At 45.0% G+C, this 27,287-nt stretch overlaps 1 protein-coding gene across 1 annotated transcript in view; it reads left to right on the forward strand.

The window, feature by feature from the left end:
- Window positions 1-26,915, forward strand: part of COL6A3 (collagen type VI alpha 3 chain) — a 65,879-nt gene extending 38,964 nt beyond the window's left edge. The window contains exons 18-46 of the mRNA XM_068138064.1: window positions 1,147-1,173; window positions 1,291-1,335; window positions 1,440-1,493; window positions 1,676-1,738; window positions 2,162-2,227; window positions 2,962-3,015; window positions 3,845-3,880; window positions 4,352-4,414; window positions 4,690-4,752; window positions 5,398-5,460; window positions 6,115-6,177; window positions 6,707-6,757; window positions 8,335-8,370; window positions 8,475-8,537; window positions 8,673-8,735; window positions 9,386-9,418; window positions 9,523-9,559; window positions 9,671-9,682; window positions 9,881-10,374; window positions 10,991-11,090; window positions 11,607-12,305; window positions 14,022-14,130; window positions 14,827-15,425; window positions 16,525-16,785; window positions 18,874-18,948; window positions 21,021-21,200; window positions 21,317-21,370; window positions 25,032-25,202; window positions 26,023-26,915. Coding sequence (XP_067994165.1) covers window positions 1,147-1,173; window positions 1,291-1,335; window positions 1,440-1,493; window positions 1,676-1,738; window positions 2,162-2,227; window positions 2,962-3,015; window positions 3,845-3,880; window positions 4,352-4,414; window positions 4,690-4,752; window positions 5,398-5,460; window positions 6,115-6,177; window positions 6,707-6,757; window positions 8,335-8,370; window positions 8,475-8,537; window positions 8,673-8,735; window positions 9,386-9,418; window positions 9,523-9,559; window positions 9,671-9,682; window positions 9,881-10,374; window positions 10,991-11,090; window positions 11,607-12,305; window positions 14,022-14,130; window positions 14,827-15,425; window positions 16,525-16,785; window positions 18,874-18,948; window positions 21,021-21,200; window positions 21,317-21,370; window positions 25,032-25,202; window positions 26,023-26,063 — 3,675 coding nt within the window. The 3' untranslated portion in view covers window positions 26,064-26,915. The remainder of the gene's footprint in view (window positions 1-1,146; window positions 1,174-1,290; window positions 1,336-1,439; window positions 1,494-1,675; window positions 1,739-2,161; window positions 2,228-2,961; window positions 3,016-3,844; window positions 3,881-4,351; window positions 4,415-4,689; window positions 4,753-5,397; window positions 5,461-6,114; window positions 6,178-6,706; window positions 6,758-8,334; window positions 8,371-8,474; window positions 8,538-8,672; window positions 8,736-9,385; window positions 9,419-9,522; window positions 9,560-9,670; window positions 9,683-9,880; window positions 10,375-10,990; window positions 11,091-11,606; window positions 12,306-14,021; window positions 14,131-14,826; window positions 15,426-16,524; window positions 16,786-18,873; window positions 18,949-21,020; window positions 21,201-21,316; window positions 21,371-25,031; window positions 25,203-26,022) is intronic.
- The last annotated feature ends 372 nt before the right edge of the window (window positions 26,916-27,287 follow it).

The raw sequence follows: 27,287 nt of genomic DNA on the forward strand, positions 1-27,287 counted from the left end.
CAGAAGGAGCCTGCATGGAGCAGACCCAGAGTTCAGTTTGTAGAAGTCCACCAAGGGCAAGTCCTGCTGCTTTAGAAATTCATGCTACAGCCCTAAGTCCACTTAAGGGATGGTGTCCACTTGTCTAAGCACCAAAGCTTTCAGCAGGTGTCATGGCTTTAACATTGCTATGGAGAGCAAGGGGCAGCTCAGGGAACCAGGCTGAACCTGCAGCAAAGGATGATTTATTTGCTGCAGTCTCACTTTAAGGGGCAAAAGTGAGAAGAAATGGATTTGCTCTTAACTTCAGGAAGTGGCATGTGTGTGTGTCGTGTCCCAGGCCTGGGACAGTGCATAGATGGAAGTGTGTTGTTGAGGAGAAGGGAGGAATGTGATCCAAGGCTGATGCTTTAAAGAGGAATCTTGAGCAAATGTATCAGGACAGCAGCCATGCCACAAGCCATAAAAGATGGTGAAATGTATACTATTTGTAGGAAACATTCACCAATATTAAGGTGTTATTTCCTGACAGGGAGCAGAGTAGTCCATATCACAGAATCACCAAATCACCAAGGTTGGAAGAGACCTCAAAGATCATCAAGTCCAATCTGTCACTGCAGACCTCATGACTAAAGCATGGAACCAAGTGCCATGTCCAATCCCCTCTTGAACACCTCCAGGGATCGTGACTCCACCACCTCCCTGGGCAGCCATTCCAATGGCTAACGATTCTCTCAGTGAAGAACTTTCTCCTCACCTCGAGCCTGAACTTAGTTGCAGCTGAGATACTGAGTCTCTTTAAAAAGCTGCCCAGCCTTGGGCAAAGGCATTGAGCATAGATTCGGATTAATATTAAAAAGAGTGAATGAAAATGAGAAAGAGAGTGGAGAAAGATCCGTGGCTAAGGCGTAAGCTATTTTATTGCATCAGGTGGCTAAACCTCGTGATGCACATATTTTATCTTGGCATGAGTGTTGGAAGGAGACAGCTGAAGAAGATTGGCATAAGTGAAATAATGGACAGTTGAACTCTAGTGCAGCAAGCTCTGGCTACAGTGCCCTGGTCCTGGCTCTGGGTTTGCCAACAAGCACAATTCCCCTTCCCTGTTGTTTTCCATGGCAAAGAACTGGGCAAAAGTGGAGTAAATCCCTTTTCTGATCTCTTTAGGGTTCTCGGGGATTCCCAGGAGAGAAGGTATGGTGGTATTCACTCATGCCACGGCAGTGAGCCTGAGTGTACAAACTCATCAGTATCCCCCTCCCCATTCCCCTTTCCCTTGGTGAGCATCTACCCCTTGCCTTTCTTCTGCAGGGTGAACTGGGAGAGATGGGTCTGGATGGCATTGATGGAGAAGAGGTCAGTAATTTTAATTGCTTTCTCTTTATAACAAGCTGTTTCAGTCAAGCATTTAAGACGCACCGTGAAAGTGGCAAATATCTAGAATATTTTTCTTTTTTTAGGGAGACAAGGGCTTGCCTGGCTCCTCTGGAGAGAAGGGATATACTGGCAGAAGGGTAAGCCATTATCACATTTAAAATCGGGCTGGATAATGGTGAAATGGTGAATTTGAGCCAAAAGAGGGTGGAAAACTACCACGGTCCTCTAGGGGCTGAGAACATGGGCAGTAATGTGATGCAGCAGAGTTGCTTTTGGCAGGTAAGGGCTTCTCTCCCTAACTTTCTGTCATTTCCCACAGGGTGATAAAGGAGCTAAAGGTGAACGAGGAGAACGAGGTGACCGTGGGCTGCGTGGAGATCCGGTAAATATTGCTAAGACATCTTCTTGACTTTCCACCCACTTTCCACCAGTCTGGGGGTCATCAGCAAGCATGTACTGAGGCTTATTAAATTATTATTAAGTGTAAGGCCTATTAAATTATTATTAAGTGTCACTTGACAGCAGCAGGTCCAGCAACAGAGCAAGCTTTCAGAGATTACATGTGGGCAATGTGCCTCATGACACCAACTTGTTGATCACTGTTTCATTATATTAAAATTCCCCTTCCTCCTCTTCACTATTATTATTTCTCAGTTGAAAAGTTGCATCTGTCTGAAAACACCAGCAATGCTTCATCTAATTTAGTCCAAAAAAAATTGGTTCTGAGCTACAGTGGAGCAGCTTATGATGTCAGACTTCCACGTCCCACTGACACAGATGTTTCTCATTTCTCTGTTGCTTTCAGGGAGATTCAGGAGTTGATAATACTCAACGGGGATCCAGAGGCCAAAAGGGTGAAATTGGACCAATGGTAAGGATTCTATGCTGTCTTTTGTTGGTTTGGATTTTTTTTTGCTTGTTTGTTTGTTTTCTTTTTACAATAAGATGGGACAGAGAAAGTAAGGGGGAAAAAAATGATGCTGCCAAAACCGTGCAAATTTCCTAAGCTCATTGTGCCTTGTCAGATTTTTTTTTCAGTTTAAAATGTTGTTGGACTGGAACCAAAAGTTTCTCTGGGAAGACGTCAGTTTAGAAGATGTTTTGTGCATAAAGTGATTTTATTCTTATTATTTACAATGCCTCTTGGGATATTGTCACTGAAAACAACTTTCAAATCAACTTTCAGTACTTTCAAATGTACTTTCAAATCAACTTTGCCTGTGCCTGTGGGTCATATCCAAAAGCAGAGAACTGTTAAGATGATACCAAATCTGAACATCCTTATTCACCTGAAGCCTTTTGAAAAAAAAAAAAAAAACAACAACCCACATGCTCCTTGGAAAAATTCAAACCCCATTTGTTTTTGCATCAGGTCAGGATAAAAATGTGCTTTATAATATCAGAAGGCATTTCCCCCCAAAAAGGGAATGCCAGCTTGTGGTAGCTCAGGAATTTGATGGAAAGTCTCCATGAGTTGCTACAAGGATTTCCACCCATGCAGGAATATTGAGTAACTTGTGTGAAAGTGCAAATTGGAGAAATGAACCTATTTTCTCAGTGCCTGTTCATCTCAGGGCTCTCACTTCAGTTTTGCTTTTCCCTTAGGGAGAGACAGGACCAGTGGGGCTGGAAGGCCAAGACGGTGGAGTTGGGAGGAAGGTGAGCTGCCAGACCTGCAGGGTCTGAATTTAGGTTGATAATAACTTTTTTTCCTTTCCTGCCTTCCCATGTGTTTTGTTTCACACATGTCAGGAGTTCAATGTAAAAACAAAAAATTCAAGAAACAAAAGGAAAGTGCCTGGTGATTTGCTGGCTTGTTGTACAGACTTTAAAAGACTAATCTTGAATTTGTTCCCATGCAAGTAACCTAGAGGTTTATTCTGATTTTCTCTGCTATGAGCCCATAATGTGCCCTTGTAGCTAATGGTATCCTGGGGTGCATGGAGTGTGGCCAGCAGGTTGAGGGATGTTCTCCTCCCCCTCTACTCTGCCCCGGTGGGGCCACATCGGGAGTATTATGTCTGGTTCTGGGCTCCACAGTTCAAGAGAGAAAGGGAACTACTGAATAAAGTCTGCTGGAGGGCTACAAAGATGATGAGAGGGCTTGGAGCACCTTTCTTATGAAGAAAATGTGAGAGACCTGGGACCCTTCAGCCTGGAAAAGAGAAGACTGAGAGGGGATATTAGGAATGTTTATCAATATCTAAAGGGCAGGTACTGAGGGGGCAACTCACATATATGGTGGAAGGAAGGGGAAAATGTGCCAAGTTGGATTTAAGAGTGCTGGTGATGTAAATTTCTCTCTCCCTCTCTCCTTGGTACTTTTAAGTCTTCAAGTGTAATTTTGGACTAAGAGAGTCAGTGATACATGGATCTGAAAGCAGGAGAGATTAGAAAAAATAATCTATGGCAATTGTTAGATCCTTTATATACTTACGCAGATCTAAAAGCAATATGGTTGTGTAACATTCGGTTTCTTTATTTACAGGGTATGACAGGACGAAGGGGACCAATTGGAGTCAAGGTAAGTGGTGATGAGGGACAACAACAGGGCTCCTGCCACCCCACTGCTCAGGCAGACACCACACCTATAGGGATGTGCCAAGAGAATAGACATGCAGGCTTTACTTCTTCCTTTCTGCCTTTTCTGTCCTTCAAATTTCTCTTCTCCTCCTCAGGCTCATCTTCCTGTATGCTTCTTCCTGGACCTGGTGCAAAATCAACTGTCCACATGCCTGGGGCTGCCTGTCCTTTTCATCTCCACATGCTGCTGGAACAGCTTAGTAGGGATAAAGCATAAAGGAGATGGATGCCTGTAGATTGCAGGAGGCAAATTTCCCCACTGGTTCTCTGCTGTAACCTTATTGTACAAAAGAAGCCTGAAACAACTCTTCTTCCTTGCTCTTTGTGCAGCTGTAAATGCTCCTTTCCTTCTTCATGGTGTTGTCCATGTCCCCACAATGCTAACCTGCATTGTCCTATTTTACACTTCAAGGGTACCAAGGGCGCACTTGGTCAACCAGGGCCGGCTGGAGAACAAGGCATGAGAGGGCCACAGGTCAGTGAGCTTACAGCAAAGCAAATGTCTTCTGTCATGATGCTATTGTGTTATTTCACCACAGCCATTTCCTTAGAGTCCTTAGATTTGGGAATTTTTGGGTGCACTGTGTCCTGTCACGGGACATCAAACCTGCCATTGTATTCACACCACTTGAGGTGTGATGTGTTTGAAAAACCTCTTGGTCACTGTAACATTTGCTTTCCCATGCAGTGTGTAGCACTGGTGTATTTGTGCCCATGTGTGTTGACAGACTCTCTTTTCTCCCCACACAGGGTCCACCTGGCCAGCTTGGCACCCCAGGCATAAGAGGAGAGCAGGGTGTTCCTGGACCAAGGGTAAACCCTTCTGCTTCTTCTCAGCTGTTGACCCAATGATGCTCAGTGAGAACATCTTGCTGAGCTAATAAGATGTAGCTGATGAATTTTTTCATTCCTATTTCACTCTTTCATAAAACATTCTTCCAGTGTGAGTCTCCTCTCAATTTGCTCAAAAGTTACAGAAGAGAAGGTGTTAAAACCAATCACAAATAGCTCAGGACTTCAATATTTGGCTCACTATGTTTTGCAATTTTATTTAAAGAACATCCCTCAGTGACTGGCAGGGTGTCCTCCATGCTGTTCCAACCTCTGAAGCCAGAGCATAACCATCTCACATGCTTGCTGGCCCTCCCCCATGCATTTATTTCTCCCTCCTGTTGCATACCCTAGCCAGACTTATGGCCACAAATGCAGAGGCATCTTGCAATTTCCCATCCTGAGCAGGACTTTGCCCCTTCTGCTTACACCTTTCCCAGAGGAAAAATGTAAGTTGCTATTGACGTTTGCATTGAATCGGCCTGGTCCTTCAGCTCTTCCTGACCACAAATTTACATTCTGAAATTCCCATGGTGCTTTGATTTATATGGTCACTCAATCCCCCAGTTTCTGGCACCCACTTTTCTCTACACGTTGCCAACATGCCTCTCACTATTTTTATTCCAGGCTGGTGGTGGACCACCTGGAACTCCAGGGGAGCGGGGCAGGATTGGTCCCCTGGGACGGAAGGTATGTCTTCACAAGCATTGGGCTTCAGCAACTTGAAGCAACAATGAAAAGCTTCTGGATAAGAGTGAGCTTAAAAAAAATACTTGAGGTGAACCTTTTGGAGTGAAATCTCATTTTCACTGACTGGCACAGTCAGTGTGGAGTAAAGCAACATCTGTGCTCTGGATGTTCCACTAGACTCCGGTTTCATTGAACAGGGAGGCAAAAGTAATTTACTGAGAATCCCAAGTAATTTTCCAGGGCTGATTCTTATCCGATGCCCATATGGGAAGGTGGTTGTGTTGGATCTCTCCAGATTCATCATAAGATTTTCTCTCTCTAGATTCTGTGTCCGCTCCACTGCCCATTTGCACTGTCAAAATCTCCAGCGCCTGGGAAATTTTATTTTTGCAGCGCCTATAAAAATCAAACACCAGACTATGGCGGGAGGTGGGTGGTCTCCTACTTCCCACTGCTCAGCTTTCCTGAAATCACTGAAAGTCCCACTACCAAGCAAGAACTTTGTAGCATTGGTGGCTGTGTAGATTCAGCCATGACTTTCTGCTGCAAGGACCTCTGCAGACTGGTGTATGTAGAGAAGCCAGTGCTGATGGGGAAAGGCTTAGACTTGCCCAGAGTTTCAGCACATACTTTAACAGATGCTCCTATTTTCAGGGTGAGCCTGGAAACCCTGGACCCAAAGGACCAAATGGACAACAGGGTCCACGAGGAGAGTTGGTAAGTGTGACCATGCACTCAGACCTTTAAGGATGTTCGGGTGAACTTTTTCCTGCAGTAAAAGGGCCACAGCCCTTCACAGCTCCCTTTTGGACTTTCCATCCTGCAAGTACATTAAAAGAGAGGCAAATCAGCATTGTGTCTATGAAAAGCATGTAGGGACTAAACAAGTGCTTTCATGAAGTCAGGTTCTCATCACTCAGGTTCTCATTATTCTGTATGATCAGGAGCCCAAAAAAATGAAGCAAAAAATGGTTTGTGCAAAGCAAGGGAGAACAAGGTTGGGTCAGACAGAATTATAAGTATACCTCTAGCATTGACTGACCTCATAACATGCTCCAGTAGCTGGCTTCCACTTGGGTTTTACATATCCTGTGTGTATACTGGGCACCACCTTTTTGTGATTTTTGATTTAATCTACAGAATGAGCTCTCAAAGGCCTGTACTTCAGTGGGGTCTTTCTATTTCTATGTGACTTAAGCTATTTGAAAATGACTGCGTATTAATGCCTTTGTCTTTGCAATTATAGGGTGATGACGGACGAGATGGAATTGGTGGCCCAGGTCCCAAAGGCAGAAAGGTAGGTGTATGCCCAGCATATCCATCTACCAACATGAGTTACCACAGACAAGAAACTAGCCAAAGTCTCCAATACAGAAACTAGGTGAAGTCAGATAGCTACAGGGACAAAAATCAGCCCCATGTGCACCCTGTTGAGAAAATCAGACAAGAGTCTTCAGAACTTTCCCTTCTGATTTTGTCTTGGGTTCACCTGTGTAAATCAGCTAGTCCAAGGAGGAAACATGATGGCTTTGTACCATTTAGATAGCCAGTCCAATGGATGTCTCTGGGATTTTGAAAATAATGTGCCAGCATTTCTGACAGCTACTCTGCAGTTGAAATTAGCCTTAGAAGATCAATCAGACCTCAACAAGAGTGTCTATTTGCTTTTTATTAGTCATGTGAAGAGCAAAATTGCAACATGAGGTACTGGAGCAGGTCCCGAGAAGAACAACTAAGCTGGTGAAGGACCTAGGGAACAATTCATATGAGGAGTGGCTGACAGAATTGAGGGTGTTTAGTCTAAAGAAAAGGAGGCTGAGGGAAGACCTCATTGCTTTCTACAACTACCTGAAAGGAGTTCTGGGCCCCTCAGTTTAGGAAGGATGTTGACTTGCTGGACTGAGTCCAGAGAAGGGCAATGAAGTTGGTGAGGGGTTTGGAACACAAGCCCTATGAGGAAAGACTGAGGGAGCTGAGATTGCTTAGCCTGGAGAAGAGGAGACTCAGGGGTGACCTTATCACTCTCTACAACTACATGAAGGGAGGTTGTAGACAGGCGGATGATGGTCTCTTCTCCCAGGCACCCAGTACCAGAACAAGAGGACACAGTCTCAGGCTGCACCAGGGGAGGTTTAGGTTGGGTGTTAGGAAGAAATTCTATACAGAGAGAGTGATTGCTCATTGGAATGGGCTGCCTGGGGAGGTGGTGGAGTCACCGTCATTGGAGGTGTTCAGGAGGAGACTTGATGGGGTGTTTGGTGCCATGGGTTAGTTGTTTAGGTGGGTTGGATTGGTAGGTGGGTTGGACACGATGATCTTGAAGGTCTCTTCCAACCTGGTTTGGTTTATTCTAAATAAAGGTTTATTCTAAATAAATGAAGTGGGTGTTGGTGTCTTCTCACGAGTAACTAGTGATAGGACAATGAGGTCTGTGGTGACAGGTTGGACTTGATGATCTTTGAGGTCTCTTCCAACCTTGGTGATTCTGTGACAAGAGGGAATGGCCTTAAGCTGCACCAGGGGATGTTTAGGCTGGACATTAGGGAGAAAAAAAATCACTGAAATGGCTATCAGGCACTGGAACAGGCTGCTCAGAGAAGTGACTGAGTTGCCATCCCCTGATGTACTTAAAAGCCATGTAGATGCGGTACCTGGGGATATGGCTTAATGGTGGGATCTGTAGAGTAGGATTAATGGTTGGACACATTGATCTTGAAGGTCTTTTTCAGCAGGAATGATTCTATGATTTTAAGAATTTGCAGTTTTCCTTTCTCTTTTCCCTGCATCATTTAATTCCTTCAGTTGTTAAAAATCTGCCTGGAAAACTGGGTTAATTTTCTAAAACATACTTAAACAAACCTTTTTTTTTTCCAGGGAGACCGTGGCTTCATAGGGTACCCAGGACCCAAGGTACGGTGAGGCCCTGAGCTATGCAATAATTTCCCAAGCAATGTAGCTGTTATCTATGGTCCTGTGCAGATTTAAAGTTACCCTTTGTGGTTTTCCTCAACCAGGGTGGACCTGGCGACCGTGGTGGTGCTGGAGGCCCTGGACCTAAAGGAAACAGAGGCCGCAGAGTAAGTTAGACCACAACACAATTTTTCTGATGATGTGAAAAATGTAAACACCTTTTCCTCTAAGGATTGATCCATATGCCTGGAAGCTCTCCTAGAGATGTTCATGGAGAGGACTTCTCTGCTCGCTCTCTCTAGGGAAATGCAGGAGAACCTGGGATACCTGGTCAGAAAGGAGAGGTTGGATACCCTGGACCATCTGTAAGTATTCACTGCATTGCTGATGGGGCCTCTGGTTTCCCCCCAGAGAGACTCCTGATTGCTTCTCTGAGAAAAGTGGTAGTCTTTATGAGTGCCTGGGGTTGAAATATATGCCCACCATCACCACCTGCTGATTTCAAATTGGGAAGATTTTTCCTTCTTTGTCTAGGATGTGTCTCTATAAATTCCTAACTAGCTGTTTATCCTTGATAAATATTTACCCATCCTCAGACTGCAATGCAGAGCATAATGAAGTAGTCAGGAGGCAGGCACTAGGATTTCCCCATTGCAATAGGTCATTTAAAGCTCCTTCTAGGAAGTTCTCGGCTCTTTATTACTTATCACCCCACACAGGATGTGGTGTATGACCAAATCTGACTGGCACAGAGCACCCCAAAGAGTCAAAGGTGACTTGGCTTCCTTTGCACATGAACTTAGAGCTTCGTAAATGTCCCTTTTGGGTTTGGCCTCAGCTGGACTTACTCCTCACATGGGAAAACATTTTTCCATGTTGCTGGAAACACACCTGAAAACAGATGCATTTTCCCTTAGCTTCTGCATGACCCATGGTTAGATAATAACTCCAGTGGGGTTCATGGGGCATCCTGAAGACACACATTGTGCTCAATTTTTCTTTATTATTTAAACAGGGACTTAAAGGTGAAAAAGGAGAATCCAGAGATGTAAGTGTGGCATCATTTCTCTCTTTGGTTTTGAAGTGTCTTTTTGCTGCCTGTGTCACTAACCTTTTCCCCTTTCTCCCTCTCTTTTGTTTTATTTTCCAAAGCAATGTGCTCTTGTGCGGAACATCAAAGACAAATGCCGTGAGTATATCAGTGCTTTGCTAATTCCCTGTCTCTACCCCTATATGCCCATTGTGTTACATGAATGGCACTGACCAACTGCTTGTTTTCCCCCCTCCATCATTTCCACAGCTTGCTGCTATGGTAAGTCACTTTCAGTCCTTTAAACCCCAGTGTGACTGTGTGCCAGTATTGACACTTTCCCTGCATATCTGCATATGAATGATTTAACCCTGATGAGGACATGGTCCTTGCACCCTGACAACTGTTTGGGGCACTGTAAGGACATGGTCCTGACAGCTATTTGGGGCACTGTTTGTTCCCACTGCATATTTCTGGCAGGTCCCAAGGAATGCCCTGTCTTCCCAACCGAGCTGGCCTTCGCTATTGACACCTCCTCAGGTGTCGTGAGGGAGGTTTTCAACAGGATGAAGCAAACTGTGCTCAGGGTGGTCAACAACTTAACCATAGCTGAAAGCAACTGTCCTCGGGGTGCCCGAGTGGCTCTGGTCACCTACAACAATGAAGTCACCACAGAGATCCGCTTTTCAGACTCCAGGAAGAAATCAAGCCTCCTTCAGCAAATCCAAAACTTCCAGGCGACCCTGACAACAAAGCCCCACAGCCTGGAGACTGCCATGTCCTTTGTGGCCAGGAATACTTTTAAGCGTGCCCGCAGTGGCTTCCTCATGAGGAAGGTGGCTGTCTTTTTCAGCAATGGAGACACGAGAGCCTCCCCGCAGCTCAATGATGCTGTGCTGAAACTCTATGATGCTGGAGTCATGCCCGTGTTCCTCACCAGCAGGCAGGACCCTGTTCTCAGCAGAGCTCTGGAGGTTGGGGTCATTCACCCTTTCTTTCATTTTCTGCTTGTGACCTTAGTCTGGTTTGCTGGGAAGATTGAGGGCATTTGTTTCTTCAGGCAGTGGTTGGTTTCCTCAGGCCTTGCAAGCATTGCTGGGCAGACTCATCCAGCATGTCTATTAGGAAAGAAGACCAAATCATGGTGCATGATTTGCAGTGAGGTTATGATGAGTCATTTGTTTCCCAGACCATGGCTGCAGGGTGCCAAGAGTGGTGTGAAACAGAAGAAAAGGCAGTCCCCATAGCAGGAAAGGCCTGATAGCAAGGCAAAGGGTGGGAGTGGGGAAGTGTGGTAACTTTGTTGGCAGAGGGAGAGTGAATGCACAGAGATTTAACAAAACAAAAAAGCCCCAGATGGGCACACTGAGCACCGGTCCAGGTGCTTAATCTTTTTCTTGGAACTGATGTCTCTAAAGTAGTCACAGTAACTGGCATCAGCAGCATTAGGCTCCTTCAGATGGGGCCCACCAAAGCACTGTGCTGAGGCAAGAATCTCTTGGAGTTGTGAATTGTTCTTCCCTACTTTGAGTTGAAAATAACAAAAGGCAGCATTTCTAACACAATGTTTTTCTGTTTGCATCTAACCAGATCAACAACACAGCAGTTGGACATGCATTTATTCTTCCAACCAGCAGCAGTCAGCTGAATGATACTATTCGGAGACTCTTGACTTGTCACATTTGTCTGGGTAAAGCATCCAATTTCTCCTCTAGGCAGTGCCAAAGCCTTCTGGTCACGCAGCAGTTAGTTGTCAGTGGTGCAGAAGGGAAGCCTAGTTGGGAGTCAGCCTTTTTGCTGCTGAAGACAAGGGATTCATATTCTTAGGTTGTGTAGAAAATGTTGGCCAAGTAAATGAGGCTCAGCTGGGCGTTCTCCGCTTTGTAAAGAGAAGCTCCTTTTTTGGCTGGTTTCCACTTTTACAGCCCAAATACCAATAGCTAAATGCTCTACAGTATGGCCTTCTGCCATACATGACAGAGCACTTCAGGGATTCCTTTGGACAAAAGAGCACGTAGAAGTACTAAATGCATAACTGAATGTGTTCTGGCATTAAATTACTTTGGTTTCAAGCGACACACCATTGAATGTCCCTAGCTTGATAGCATTTCATGAGATGAAAGGTGAGATTTCATAAGATTTTTACAATGAGAAGGGAGGGTCATTTTAGTTCCTCTGCATGAAACCTGTTGTATTTCTTCTCTAGATGTGTGTGACCCTGATCCCGTCTGTGGTTTTGGCAGTCAAAGACCCGTATTCAGAGATAGAAGGGCAGCTCCAACTGACGTGGACACTGACATAGCCTTTATTATGGATAGCTCAGAATCTACCACGCCTCTGCAGTTCAACGAGATGAAAAAGTACATTTCCCACCTTATAAGTAACCTGGAAATCAGCTCCGAGCCAAAACTATCTGAGCACCATGCAAGAGTGGCAGTTCTTCAACAAGCTCCTTATGAATATGTAACCAACTCAAGCTTCCCACCAGTGAAAATTGAGCTGTCACTAACTGATTATGGATCCAAAGAGAAGATCAGTAACTACCTTCACAACCAAATGTCCCAGCTCCATGGCACAAGGGCTATGGGAAGTGCAATTGAACACACAATGGCTCATATTTTTGAAAGCGCACCAAATCCTCGGGATCTGAAAGTCATGGTTCTGATGATGACTGGAAAAGTGAATAAACAAGAACTCGAGCACCTACAGAAAGCTATTATTGATGCAAAATGCAAAGGGTATTTCTTTGTAGTCTTGAGCATTGGCAGCAAGGTGAATGCCAAGGACATCTATAGCCTAGCTAGTGAGCCAAACGACGTCTTCTTCAAATTGATCTCTAAACCAGAAGAACTTCATGAAGAGCCCTTACTACGCTTTGGGAGACTGCTGCCATCTTTTATCAGAAGTGAGTATAACACCCCGCAGCCACAGTAGTATGGAAGGGGCAACATGTGAACTCAGAGGAGTTAATCAGCCAGGTTTTGTCTACTTGCCTGTTGGCTGAGTGGTCTCTAGCCTGAGCACCTCTTTGGGTGGCGGGGCCCACTGCAGTTAGTCTGTTTTTATATGTTCTATCCTGTTTGTTCTGTTTGTTGCTGCTCATAGCTGAATATGTCTGATCTTTGTTCACTTTGGCCTTTCCAGCTCAACTCACAAAGTTTGTTGGAATGCCAAGTAGAGTTTTTACTTCTGTCTGGCTTGACTTTGTCTCCACGGGCTCACCTGTAGGATCTGACCTAATCATAGAACAGGTTAGAAGGGACCTCTATAGGCCATCTAATCCAACACCTCTGCAGTGAGCAGGGACATCTTTAACTAGATCAGGTCCCTCAGAGCCCTGTCCAACCTGATCTTGAATGTTTCCAGTGATGAGGCTTCTACCACCTCATGGTAAAGAAATTTTCCCTTCTATCTAGACTACTCCTGCCCTGCCTTTCTGTCACATCTGCAACATATTCCATACGATCTGGTCCTGCTGGGGCTCTTGGGCCTTTGCAGGCCATCAGTCTGCTAGCACTCCCTGAAGACCCAGCAAATCTTTCTCCCCAGCTTCAGCATAAACATCTAGCAGGCATTTGGATGACTCAGACTGAGGCCTGGAGTTGCTGTACACAAATTTAAGGATGATTAACAGGATTCTTTTCTCAGGCACTGATAATGCTGCTGTGTTTGGGATGTGAATGTTGTGACATGAAAATTGACATCCCAGCTTAGCCAGAGCCCTCAGCTACAGTCAGAGAGACTCTAACCAGACTGGGCCAGTAAGCACAAGAAATGGACCCTTTCTAGGAAAGATAGTTTTATCCAAAAAGTCCTCAATACCAGTCTACTGAGCTAATAAACCACTGATTCAGGAATGTTTGGCACTAAATAGAATGCAAACATGAGCACATCTTTTCCTGGAAGTAAATGTTTAGATTTTCTCAGTTTGCTTTTTCCATTCACCACTTACAGGGTTCCTGAAAGCTTCTAACTCTTGAAAAAAAAATTAACTGTGTGGTTGTAAGTGCCTTATTATAAGCAAGCTGTTTACATGGGACAGACTAAGATATACAGCCCTCTGCTATCTTGTAGTTACTACCCTCGTCTTTGTAAATTGCAATAATAAATCTCTCAGCCCAGGATGATGCACAATGAACATCAGAGATATTCCGTGACTTTTACAAGAGCACACAAGAAGAAAAGAGGGTTTTGGGTGTGGCTTTTTGTTTTTTGGTTTTTTTTTTGTTTTTTTTTTAATCAAAAAGAGGCTTTTTTGAAATCAAGAAAAAATATAGGTAATGTGCTGTTGGCAGGTAATACTCTCAACACCAGTGTTTAGTGAGAAGCATAGAATCATTCTAGTTGGAAATGGCCTTTAAGATCATGAAGTCTAAGCATTCTCGAACTCTACCATGTCTGGTGCTCGACCATGTCCTTTAACACCACATCTCTGTGTCTTTTAAACACCTCCGGGGATGGTGGTTCAACCACATCCATAGGGAGCCTGTTCCAGTGTCTAAGAAACCTTTCAGTGAAGAAGTTTCTTCTAATATCCAACCTAAACCTCTCCTGGTGCGACCTGAGTCTATTTCCTCTCATCCTAATACCAAATTTAATGCCAATTTCTCTCCATCTCTAGGCAAATTTGCTTTTCAGCTCTCTCCAGAGTTAAGGAAACAGTGTGAGTGGCTCCAGAGTGATCAGCAAGCAAAAAGCCAGAGCCCCAGGCACACTGGGCACAAAGCAGTGTAAGTAGTGGCTTGTCTGCTAGAGAATGAGCTTTGCTAATAGGCTGTCAGGGAAGAAACCTCCATTTCCTAGTCTCTGTTTGGAAACAGAAAGAAACACCATCTTCAATGCTAACAATCAGGGTTATCAACATTTCAATAGTTCTTGTAGTGCTGTGTTAAAAAAGCCTAGTACACAAGACAAGTACACTTACAATTTTTTTATTTGGGTTACATTTCATATTTATATGTGTATGAAGGCTATGAAGGAGGTATATAGTACTGTTGTCATGCTGGTCAGTAATTCCAGTAATTACTACTAATTTGGGATTTTCCATTTAACAAACTGTGTTCAGAGGCTGGGCTGCCCAAAACTCTCTGATGCTCAGGAACTATCATAGATGGCTTATGTCACCAAGCCTTACTCACTGCTGACATAGACCTCTCCTGGCTTTAAAAGGTCAAGCCCTTTGAAATCAGAGTGAATTCACTCTTAGGTCTCTAAAGCTGGTGTATAGACAGACTTCAGACCCGAGTGATAAGTAGTGTTCTGCAGCACTTTTCCCTGCTTGAACATGGGCATATCTAAACCTGACAAACTACTGACCTCAGTGGGAAGGGTTCTTGCCAATGGTTTCTACACCAACATCTCTCCATTTTCAGAATTCTGCTTGTATAAGGGGGGAAAAGCCATGTCAGCTGCTTTTGCTTTGACAGGTACGTGGCATCCAATGCAACAATAAGCCACACCCTCAGTGCCAGTGCAACGATCAGTGAAAGCATCAAGCCTGTTGTAAGCACCAACACGCATGCCAGAACCACCACTGCCAGCACCACCACTGCCAGCACCAAGCCTGTTGCAAGCACTACTGCTCGTGTCAGAACCACCACTGCCAGTACCACAGCTCAGACCAGAGCCACCGAACAGACCACAGGCAGCACCATGATCCAGGTGAACACCACTGCACAGAGCTCAGCAAGTACTGGTGCCCACGCCAAAGATGCCACTGCACAGAGCTCAGCAAGTACTGGTGCCCATGCCAAAGCTGCTACTGCCCAAAGCTCAGCAAGTACTGGTGCCCATGCCAAAGCTGCCACTGCACAAAGCTCAGCAAGTACTGGTGCCCATGCCAAAGTCACCGCTGCACAAAGCTCAGCAAGTACTGGTGCCCACGCCAAAGTCACCGCTGCACAAAGCTCAGCAAGTACTGGTGCCCATGCCAAAGATGCCACTGCACAGAGCTCAACAAGTTCTGGTGCCCATGCCAAAACTACCAGCCACAGCACCACAACAGGTGGCAGGAGAAGACAAAGTGGTATGTGAAAGTGTCTCCCACTGAGCATGATGCCTCTCTCAGGGATGCTTAACCAGTCAGTTTGAGTAATAAATGAAATCAATCAGCTTTTGCAAGGTTAATGCTTTCATCACCTTGCAGGAAATAAACATTCCTGAGTGTTTCTTGCACCACTGTTGCTTCCAAGAAGCATTTATAAAAGTCTCATCCAGTACTCTGTCATAGCAGGAAAACCTTTCGCTAGCATCTTCTTTCACCTTTATCTAAGGTAATGTTTGATCTTAAGCAGATTTTACTTCAAGGGCTTTACCAGTTCACAGAATCATAGAATCACCTGGTTGGAAAAGACTTTAAGATCATTGAGTTCCCAACCTGACATCTTCCTGTACACAACTGTTAGACCATGTCATTAGCAGCTCATCCAAACATCTTTTAAATACCTCCAGGGATGGTGACTTCATCCCTTCATTGGGCAGCCTGTTCCAGTGCCCAATGACCCTTTCAATGAAGACAGTTTTTCTATTATCCAATCCAAACATCCCCTGGTGTAACTTAAGTCTATTTCCTCTCATGCTGTCTCTTGTTACCTGAGAGAAAAGGCTGACCTCTACCTTGCTACCACCTCCTTTCAAGTAATTGTAGAGGGCAATGAGGTCAGCCTCTTCTTCTCCAGGCTGAACAACCCCAGCTTCCTTAGCTACTCCTTATAGAATTTGTGCTCAAGACCCCCCAGGTTTGATGAATCCATTGCACCCTAGAGAAGGGTCTGACTGGATGCATTTACAGTTGTGCTGGGCATCACTTTTCAGGCTGTGTGAATCTCATAAAACAATGACTTTGATTTGTTGTGTCACTGCAGATTATTTTAAAAAATTAATAAATAAACCACTTGGTAAACCTTCTAGGCTATGAAAAAACCAAAGGCCTCCCTGCAATATGCTGGGTTGGACATCTGAGGTAGCAAAGCCACAACCTGGTTTGTGCATGCCACAACTGGCTGCAGACAAATTTATTTGTGGTGTACAGGGAAGGAGATCCTGTAGCACTGACACAATATTTCCTTGAGATCTTTTCCTTTTCAAGTGGTTGCTTAGTGTTTCTTCTGTTTTTTGCCTTGCAGCAAAGGCCCAAGAGATCCAAATCACAGATGTCACTGAGAACAGTGCCCGGCTGCGCTGGGCCAGCCCCGAGGCACAGAGCTCCTATGCTTTTGATATCACCGTCACCTTGGCACATGACCACTCTCTTGTGCAGAAGCAAAACCTGACTGGCACTGAGCATGTCATCCAAGGACTCAGAAGTGGGCAGAAATACCTTGTTGTCATTACTGGCTACCAGAAATCCCAACCCAAAGTAACCTACACAGGGACATTCAGCACAAGTAAGTATTTCTTGAGGAAAACACAAACCCACTTGCTTTTTCATAAAATGGACACCAAAAAATTGGGAAAAAAAGATATGGAAGGGATAGGGAAGCAGTTGGTAGCAATGATCCCAGCCCTGGCAACTGGATCACTTGTGTGGCTGCATGTGTAGCATCATCCAGACCAGCAGTAGGACTTTGTTATGAAACACTACAAAAGTGTTTCTTTGGCAGATGCAAGCTGACACTTCCCTGGTGTTAAATGCACATAGGCTGTGGGAGAATTAAAGGCAGTCCCCAGAGTGATTTTTTTCTTGCTGTGTGTGCAGGAGGCTTTGCACAGCAGGGCTTGATGGAGTCCAGCCTGAATGACTTCAGCCTAGCCTGATCACAAAATTAGCAAGAGGAAGCTTCTTCTCCAATCTCCATTTCCATAGTCACCTATCCGCTTCCAAAAAAACCCACCAACCACAAACTCAGAAAGAAGAGATTAAACAGAGGGTTAACTCCTCTGGACATCCAAGCTCCATGAACACAGATCACAAGGAAACCTCAGCAAAACCTTTGGCATGGCCAAAAGTTGCTATTTAAGACATAGCCAAATTTTGGGTTTTATGTTTTGGCTAAGAGGACACTTGGCTTGGTGGTGTGGAGAAGCTTGCGCTGGTGCTGCCAGTGTTGCATCTGTCGTCTCTCTATTGGCTTCAGTGTGTTTGTATCAGGTTTGAAGTCTCTTACCTTCCTGAGCAATAAAATTTGCCCACAAAAATGTTGAGAAAAGATATTACTATGTAGAAGTAACATTTGCATGGATGGAGTTGGAGCTCTTGAAGATCAGGAAAGCTGCATTTCCCATACAGTAAATCTCAAATGGGAACAAACTGGGTAGATCATGGTGATGTCACCTATGCCCACAAGATGTGGCCTGCACACTGGGTAGGACTCTCCCCCTCACCCACGCCCATACCTTTCACCAGAGAAAAGCAAATACAACCTTTCTGGTGGCTGCAGAGGGTAACCTCTACCTGCCTTCCAACCCCATGGGAAATGATCTACGGGTTCTGCTGGTATGGGGCATGATGCTGCAGTCATGCAGAGCATGATGCAGTATGAACCACATGCTCCTTCCTGCCACAAGAGATTTCTTACCCCATCGACAATGCTCAATAACATAGTTCCTAGAGGGATGTGAGGTGACAGTAGAAGGAATGTGCTCAAGGAAAGGCATGCAGAACATGGTCAGTCCTTCAGGCTTTCAGGGGAATGAGAGAAGTGACATGGAAAAGACACAGGGTAATGACTGCAAGTTAATCCCAGGGAAATTTTAGTTGGACGCAAAAAGATGACACAATGAGTCACAATGGACACAATGAGAAGAATTAACATCTAGAATAATCTCCTCAGGGAAGTGGTGGATTCTCCAACCATGGACACATTTCAGATTCAGATGGATGAGTTAGACATCCCTAATGCCTTTTATTTGAAGGAAGTGTGTCCAGCCTTTCCAGTGACAGTGAGACGTGGCTGGGGTCTATGGACCGGGCCATTGTGTCTAGACTGTGCTTTTCCTAAGAAAGGTTGGACAACATGATCCTTCAAGTCCCACTTCCAACCTGGTATTCCATGATTCTATGATCTGTGATGGACTATTTGCTCCCTGGAGGATGCCATTTATTTTTTTGACATATCTAAATCCAGAAGAGCTAAACTGAACTGGCTACAGAGAGGCCATGTCCAGTTCCTTCAGATCCCCTGCCCAGTCACACGCTGCGGATGTGCAGGGTCCATTCAAAGCTGTTGTGTAGGGTCCTGAGGATGCTTCTTTGCAGTCACCCCTGTGCATGAGCCCAGCTGTGCAGCAGAGCTCCCAGCTGGGGAGAGCAAGGCCAATCCATACTGGTGCTGATGGGTGGTTGTGGATTGCTCACCCTGTTAGCTGCCTCCGGGAAGCACTTCTGAAATGTATGTGCTATACCAGACCAGACTCCTGTGACCTGTGTGCATCCTCTGAGCTTGAGCTGGGGCCAGTAAAGTTGTTTATGACCCTACCAAGGGCACTGCTGCAGATCCCTTCCCTTTGGCTGACCACTTCTTCTTTCACCCCAGAGACTTCAGCACAGCCCGAAGTGTCCCTGGCCAACATGATGCTCAATGCTGAGCCACTAGAAGGGCCTGAGAGTGGTGAGTATGGGTGATGGTGAGAGTGCTGGGCTGGGGTCCTCTGCCAGGACACCCACCAAGAGCCTGGCAATTTGCCCACTCCTAAACCAGTTCTTTCTCAGAGCCTTTCTAGGACTGAAGGATCTGAGAGTCCTTTGCTTTACAGAGCCAACAGATCATGATTTAGATGTCATCCTTGGCTATGCCAGTCCGAGCCTTGTATTGGGATCTCTGGCCCCTGCTGGATACAGAGTTCTCTGAAGTTGTGGTCTTCACGGAGGACTCAAGCCGGGTCCTTTGTCCATTATAAGCATAGGAGATGAGACAGGGCCCAAGAGCTTGCCATTCTCTAGGGACAACCTGTGCCCCAAGGTCTCCCTGGCAGATGTGGACACAGAACATCACCTGATGCTTGCTCACTCATTCTCTTCCCATTTCGGGGACAGAATAGGCCTTAGCTCTGTGTTTTAACATATGGCTCTCAACAGGGACTTGACCAACAGCCAGAGATTGCAGGGAAGTTAGTGTCAAATATTTACATATATTTGGCTGATGTTTCACCCATTTGCCCATCCCCTGTTTCTCTGTCACCAGTGGTGTGTGTAGTAAGCCACTAAAGGAGCAAGCTGTCTGCTCCTGCTCTGTTGTTAATCCTGTTAACCTCTGGTAATAATAACAAGCCATAATCACTGTAGCTGTTAATATGTCATCTTACTGCTTTTGTTGACATCAACCTCGTTATATCAGTGCTATTACACTCAGTTGTATCATAAGTGTCACTTTTCAACACTTCATTCAAGGTTCTGGAAGGGCTCTCAGCCTTCATAAGGTGGCATAGCCCTGTCACAGGCATCAGCTATGGATCTGGCATCCAAAACTCGCCGCTCAATCATAATTTTCATGCATTTCTTTAAGCATTTTGCTTGCACTGTGGCTCATTTCTTTCCTGGAGTGATCTGAGAGCATGGGAAGATGCTGCTACTCCGTGTGTTCAGCCAACAAGAGTTGCAAAGCTGCTGCTGGGTCTGGCTGCTGGCATCAAAAGAAATGAGCACGAAACTCATGCCTGTCTGGTGGTACCACCAGGGCTTGTGCTGGGCAGGGACCATCTCCTTTTCATTGCTGCATGTCCCACCATCCCACCCTTCCCATGTGTTCCCCTTCATTGCATCCCTCTCCTTGCACTGACATCTCCTCTGAAGCCTTCATCTAGCTTGTCTCTACTGGGTGACCTGAATCACCATGGCTTTATTTAACCCCTTGTGTGCCAGGCCTTTGGAAGCAAGACATGCAGGCTTGTGTAGGTCCACCTGAAAGAAAATGGATGTGCTGTGTGCTCACTCTGCTCTTCAACACAGACCTCAGGTTCAGCTCCTCTTGTTGACCCACTTGTGGCAAACATCACTGCCCAAGGATTTATGTCAACCAACAGTGTGGGGAAACATTTCCCAAGGACACTAATCTGGAGTTTTTTCAAAAGGCTAAAGACCTTTAACAGGACAGGGGATCTGGGCTGGGTTGTTTAGCTGAGTTTTCTCTAGCTCTTTGTGTGATGGGAAAGACCTGTGCCTAAATCTTCTGATGGACCTCAGACGAAGCCCCAAATTCTGCCCTCTTTATAGAGGCAAATTAGCTGCCAGCACAGGTGGCCTGTCTTTCCTAAATAAAACCTATGACATTTGGACTTCAGTTCTAATTTCTGGGCAGGAAAGGAACATATGTTCAAATTTTCATCAAGTCTTAACAGTCTACCAGGTGCAGCTTAAACAAACACACTTAAAAGATTAAAAAGACACTGCCAAGACAAATAGCTTTGCAAATAGGTGGAGGGAGTTGTGTGAGGGCCCAGTTCTGCATGCACCAGTGGGGAGAAAGGTTCAGAAGTGTGCACCTTGGTCCAGGGATTTCAGGCTTGGATTTGTGGCAAAATCAGGAGTGAGGAGAGGCAAGCTGGAGGCTGGGGAAGATTTGTATTCAGTAAGAGAAACGAGGTGACAAGGAAATGCCACCAGTCCTATACCTTCAATCTCTTTGCTTTGTTGGCTTTTTAACCCTTTCAGAGTCACTTAACCTTTGCACCTTTTGACATGCAGATTGGCCAGACCCTTGCTTGCTGGACTTTGACATGGGCATGCAGTGCAAGGACTATCAGATTGTGTGGTTCTTTGACTACAAAAACAAGATCTGCAGCCAGGGTTGGTATGGTGGCTGCGGTGGTAATGCCAATAGATTTGAGGCCGAAGCTGAGTGCATTAGCAAATGCTTAAAACCACGTAAGTACTGCCCGGGGATTGATCCTTTTGTGTTCTATCATACTGCCAAATAATGTTTGTATCAGAGAGAAAACAGTGCTTAAAACCCAGACTCATGCACTTTTTTTTAACACCAGCAGCAGCTGAGAAAGCAATGCAGCAGCCACCCCTTGAGAAAAGATTATCATCAGGTGAGACCCAAAAATCACAAATGGAAGCAAGTCCATAATTGCACCTTGACCAATTCAGAGCATGTATTCAAACTTGTTCAATCCAAGATCACCAGTAGCATGGACTTGGTTTTCATTTGCTCCTTGACATGACCACGCCCTACCATCTGCTTTGCATGAGCCATTTGCCATGCATGTCATACTGGGACATTGTGTTTGGAGAGCTTGAGTGCAAACCACAGCTATATGGCAAAATCATGAGAAGCATGTGGTCTCTGAACCAAAGTGGGGCATGTTCCCAAAGCAGTTCATGCTATTGCTGCTTGACAGACTGATGCCACCACTCAGAGGTGTGACTTTGCTGTGATGCAAAGAGTTGCAAACATTTTGCTGCCTGTACTTGATGGAAAATTATTCCAAAGGGCTTGGGTCTTGTGTGCAAATGTGTTCCTTTCACGTCAAAAAAACCAAAGTTGAGGGAGGAGCCCATGGGAAAATGGCAAAGACCTCCTCTCCTCAAGGAGCTTCTGAAATGAAGGGGTTGTGTCTGCAAACCTCTACAAAACCTAGGAAGAAAGTAGAGACCTGTGTTTGTTCAGCAAAGGGTTAAGATGAGAAGCCTACCTCAGTGAAGCTTTGCTGCCCCTTCCAGAAGAGTACAAGAAGTTCTGGTATCTAATCCTTGTAGGGGTATGACAAGGCTTGAAAAGACAAATCAAGGACCCCAGTTAAGGACCCCTCCCACCCATTTGATTTTCTCAGATGTATTTTATTCTCCTTAAATCAGAATACCACTGGCAAGGTACTTCTGTGCTACAGAGGGGTATCATGCACAAAGATCCATTGGTTGCAGTTTGGGGACTTTTCATCTAGAGGAAGCAGCATAAGGCTTGTGCAGAAACTTGAAGGTTCATTCTAGAGCAGAATTTAATGTTTACAGAGAAGAATTTTGTCCTCACAGAGCCTGGAAACCTCTCTGATGTGGGCGCGTGTTTCTGCTAGACCTGTCCCAGAGCCCAGCCCCTTCTGATCATTGTCACATGCCTTGATGATGTTTCCAGCAACTGTTGTTCAGGCCAAAATGATATTTCATGAACTTGGCACCATTCTGCCCCGGGCAGAGAGTCAAAAAAAGCAAGCAAGGGGCCCTGGAGGGATGTTCACATCTCTGCCCGCCTCTCTCTCTTATACCAGGCATCTCCTTGTGCATCTGATGGTTCTGAAAGGCTGCTTCCACTGTCAAAGGGGATGAAGGAGGCAGAAGTTGGGCTGCCAGCATCCTGTGCCACAGAATGAAATTTTATGATACCTTCCATCAGCTGCTGGTTGGATTCCTTAAAGGCTGTGTGAGGGTGGAGGCAGAATCAGTTCTTGTAGTCACGCATCCTGGTTTTTAGTGCTTTGGAATGCAGGGAAGAAGGGACATTTTCAAAAAGTATCTGAATATAAAAAGGCAAAAAGTCTGCCAACTGCATAAGGAAGCTTCTGGTCGTTGGAGCACAACCCCAAAACTTCATTGGAGGGTTGATACTGATTTCAAATTCCAAGGGAAAATGGAGATTAGAAAGAAATCCTGCTTGACATGAAAATGGCCCTTCGGACACATCTCTTTTTTTAAGAAAGGACACATTCCCAGCTTCTCCTACCTAAACAGTAAAACCACTGCTCCAACAACCCACCCAACCTCCATCACAACCACAGCATGGACCATTCAAGTCTGACTACAGTGTGATCTGGCAGCAATCTGCTCAGTCACTCATGTCACAGAGGGACTCCTGTGCACAGAAGAAGAGGGGGAAACACGCTTAAAATGAGGGGGCAGAAAGGGTCTAATTGTTTGGCAGCATCTACTCAGAAACATACCTGTGTCTGTGATATTAGTCTGGGCATTTCTATGTCTATCCCAGGAGCATCCCAGCCTTGCTGCATCATTCCTGGGCTCTGGGCAGCTGCCAGCATGAGCTGCAATTTCCTTTAAAGTAAACCCTGTGCTGGGGCTTTCTTATTGCTTAGGGTCTGTTGCCAGACCTACTTTCGAGTCAGGATTTCAGGGATAATCTTCTGTGTTCTTCTTCCCATGAAAACTTTAGAAGGGTTTAGCATATATTTGCTTTCATCAGGTCCCAAAGAACCTTGCTGGCAAATGCATCTTTTTATATATTCACCCTATACCTACATAATCTTTCTTATATTCATTCATGGATATTTTGGGCTCTCTCTCTGGGAGGACAGAGACATGGTAAGATCTCTCAGCCTGCTGCAACCAGTGGCAAACTGTTGTGGCTTTTTTCACTGCTTGGGACAGGCAGAATCATAGTAAAGTGAATACAAAATCATTTTTTTAGTGACACTGAGCTCTCAATCTCACAAAATCCTTCCCTTGAGTGGGCTGAGGATGAGAGCGAGTTCAGGAACCTTCACTGCTAGCAAAGAGCTGTCTCGGAGTGTCCTGTGTGATTGAAAGGGGACTGCAGAAGGCTTGGGGATGTTAACCACCATTTCAGACAAATCCGTTATGCAGCTTCATTTCGGGCACCCACTTTGCAAAAGGCATGATTTGAAGACAAGATTATGAGAGGATAACTTCCAGACCTGAATTTCCCTAGCAGTCATTGCTGTTTTGCTCTTTATATATCAATTTATGTTTGCATTTGGAAAAAAAAAAAAAAAAACAACATTAGACTTCTTTTTCCCCTAAATAAAATATAAGTATTAAATGTATCAATACATAAAATGAGTAAATACTGCAAATGCCCCTACAGTAGCAGGAACCCCACATTTTGGCTATCTGACTCTGCCTCAACCCCCATTCATTTTTCAGTGCTGGCCCTTTTATTGATTTACTTGTTTGACTCATGCCCAAGGCTGGACACCAGCACCTTGAAGCTGTACCACTGAGAAGTGGTAGCTATGAGCATGATACCAGAGATTTTGGGGATCTGCATGATGCAGGACTATGGTAACAAATGTTTTCAAGACAAACTGTGATGGCTGATGGTTATGCCGTGCTGAGCAGAGGCGGCACAAGCTGCTCCTGCATCCCTTTGTGCAAGGGATGCCTGGTATATGACTTGATGGAAAATTAGTGGCTGAGATCAGAATTTTTTACATTAGTTTTTATAATTCATTTGGCTATTTCACTTTAGCACACCTAAGTACTTTGTTGTTTTGTTCCTTGCTCACCCAGCATGTGATGCAAAATGCTACAGGGGACTGTGTGGTAGGTTCAGGAACATCTCCACACAGAAGATTTCTCTTTTTAAGGGAAGACAGTATTCTTATTAGGAAAGTGATGGTGCCAATGCCTTTTCCCTTGCAGCCCAGCTAGTCCTCTCCCAGTTCTGAGGCCTGCCAACTCATTTCCTGCAAATCCAGGGGATTTGCAGATAACCACTGCCATGCAGTGCTATTCCTTCATCTCAGCATCACTCCCTGAATGCATGACAGCTGAAGGCTTGGGGATCAGGGCTGTGACTTCCACAGAAAGACCTTTGCTTTACAATCTAAGACATGGGATTTAGTCACCGGAGATATGCAAAGTCTCTGCTATGGTTGCCTTTTCTGGGCCTACATGCCATCTCTGCTTGCAAGGTTTTTTCTCTGTCATGCAACTACACCCAGCGATGCTGTTTCACCTAGGCATGCTGTTGCTGACTCTTTATGGTCCTGTTTTTATCTGCAGTCATGGATACCTGCCAGCTGCAAAAAGATGAGGGGACCTGCAGAGATTTTGTGCTGAAATGGTACTATGACCCCAAGACCAAGAGCTGTGCCCGGTTCTGGTACGGCGGCTGTGGAGGCAACGAGAACAGATTCAACACGCAGAAAGAATGTGAAAAAGTTTGCGTCTCTGGTAAGCAGCAGATGCCTAGCTGGCGCTGAGACCAGGCAGGTCCCTGGCATTTCCAGTGTGATGTGTGGCTCTAGTGAGCTTGGTTGCAGTGCTGTGGTCTCCATAGCAAGTCCTGGCAGTAAGCTCAATTTCACAGAATCATAGAATTGTTTTGATTGGAAAAGACCTCTAGGATCATTGAGTCCAGCTGTTTACCTAAGACTGCTGTGACCATCAAACCCTATCTTAAAGTGCCATATCCACACATTTCTTGAACACCTCCAGGGATGGCGACTCCACCATCTCCCTGGGCAACCTATTCCAGTATGTGACTACTCTTTCAGTAAAGAAATTTCCCCTAATATCCAATCTAAACTACCCCTGGCACAATTTGAGACCATTTCCTCTCATTCCATCACTTGATATTAGAAAGAAGAGCCTGACCCCCACCTCACTACAGCCTCCTTTCAGGTAGTTGTAGAGAGCAGCTACCTGTCTCTCAATATCCTGCACAGCTTCCCATGGATGGAAACAACCTCATTTAATAGGCTGGATGTTTGGAAGAAGTTCTTCATAGAAAGAGTGATTGGCCATTGGAATGGGCTGCCCAGGGAGGTGGTGGAGTCACCATCACTGGAGGTGTTTAGGAAGAGACTGGATGGGGTGCTTGGTGCTATGGTTTAGTTGATTAGATGGTGTTGAATAATAGGTTGGACTTGATGATCGCAAAGGTCTCTTCCAACCCAGTTAATTCAATTCAATTCTATTCAATTCTGTTCTGTTCCATTCCATTCCGTTCCATTCCATTCTAATTTTCTCTTTCTCCATCAAATGTGTTCAGGTAACATCAGCCCTGGTATGGTGGCAGCAATAGGAACATAGAGCCAGCGACCTGTCAACACATACCTCTCAGACAGCCAGGAGCATCCGCCATTGCCACCTTACCCCTATAGAAGCTAAGGGTATAGACTACCTTGCACTGTTTTATTTCATGCTTTTAACTCCCAAGCAAACCTTGAAGAAAGTCTTTTGCTGCATGACCCTATCAATATGGTGCTAAACTGTTTGTGGACTGAGTGCTACATGTGTCCGGGTTATATCGTATAGCTTCAACGTTACCAAATATTTACCCATGTGCAGAGTGGTATTGTCCCTCAACACATCTCTTTTGGATTCTGGTAGTCTGCCTATCAAAGGCACCATCAAAATGAGACATCAAGAAAAAAAAAATCAGCAGTAATTCCACTGCAAGTGTTACATGCTTGCTTTTATCCTTTCCATAACTGAGCATAACTTTACAAGGGCAGCCTTCGTGTAAGAGAGTAGCTAATGCTGATGAACAAGAGGTTCAACTTTTTTCATTCTTCTTCTTCTTTTTTTTTTTTTAATTTTTATTTTTTTTCTTCTTCTTTTGCTGGATTAGATCTCAAACTAGATCTCTTGTATGCATTTGTATCATACATAGCCAACTGAACTAGTAAGGCAAAGGAAGCAAAGTTTCCAAACGCAAATGCACTGCTGGGACCGAGGCCTCAGTTAACAAATTGTTAAATTGTGGTGTAGGATGCCTCTGGCATTCTTCTGATGTTGTCTGTTTTATAAAATGCAAAGCAAATCCATTTGGGGAAGGGGTGGGGGTGGGTGGAAGGGGGATTATATTTTTATTGTGGATTCTGTGTCAGGAAGTCTATGCAAAAGAACTTTTAAATAAAGTCTAATGGAGGTTTTGAGAAATTCCTGGGTTTTGCTTTGTAAAAGCCATGCTGGGCATCAGTGGATTCATTTTCCAGGGTCTGGAAAGCATTTATTTGGAGGGAAATTCCAGTGATCCTTAAAGGGTTGGGGGTGGGGGGGTGGGGGGTGGGGGTGTAGGCACATTACTCAAGTGCTGCTGGTAACCTGGAATTTTCCAGCTTGGAAAAAGATTAAAACTGAGATGTCTCAGTTATGACATCTCCATCCTGGAAGTATTTAAACTCAGGTGAGCATGGTCTTGAGCAGCTTGGCCTCACCCTGCCCTGGTTTGAGCAGGGTCCTGGACTAAAGGCATCTGGAGGTCTCTTACAACCTATATGACTCAATGACCCCATGGACATTTTCAGGTGT

Source organism: Melanerpes formicivorus, unplaced genomic scaffold, assembly GCF_026170545.1.
Source record: "Melanerpes formicivorus ecotype bairdi unplaced genomic scaffold, bMelFor1.0.p_v2 SCAF_5, whole genome shotgun sequence".
In the NCBI taxonomy this organism is placed as follows: Eukaryota; Metazoa; Chordata; class Aves; order Piciformes; family Picidae; genus Melanerpes; species Melanerpes formicivorus.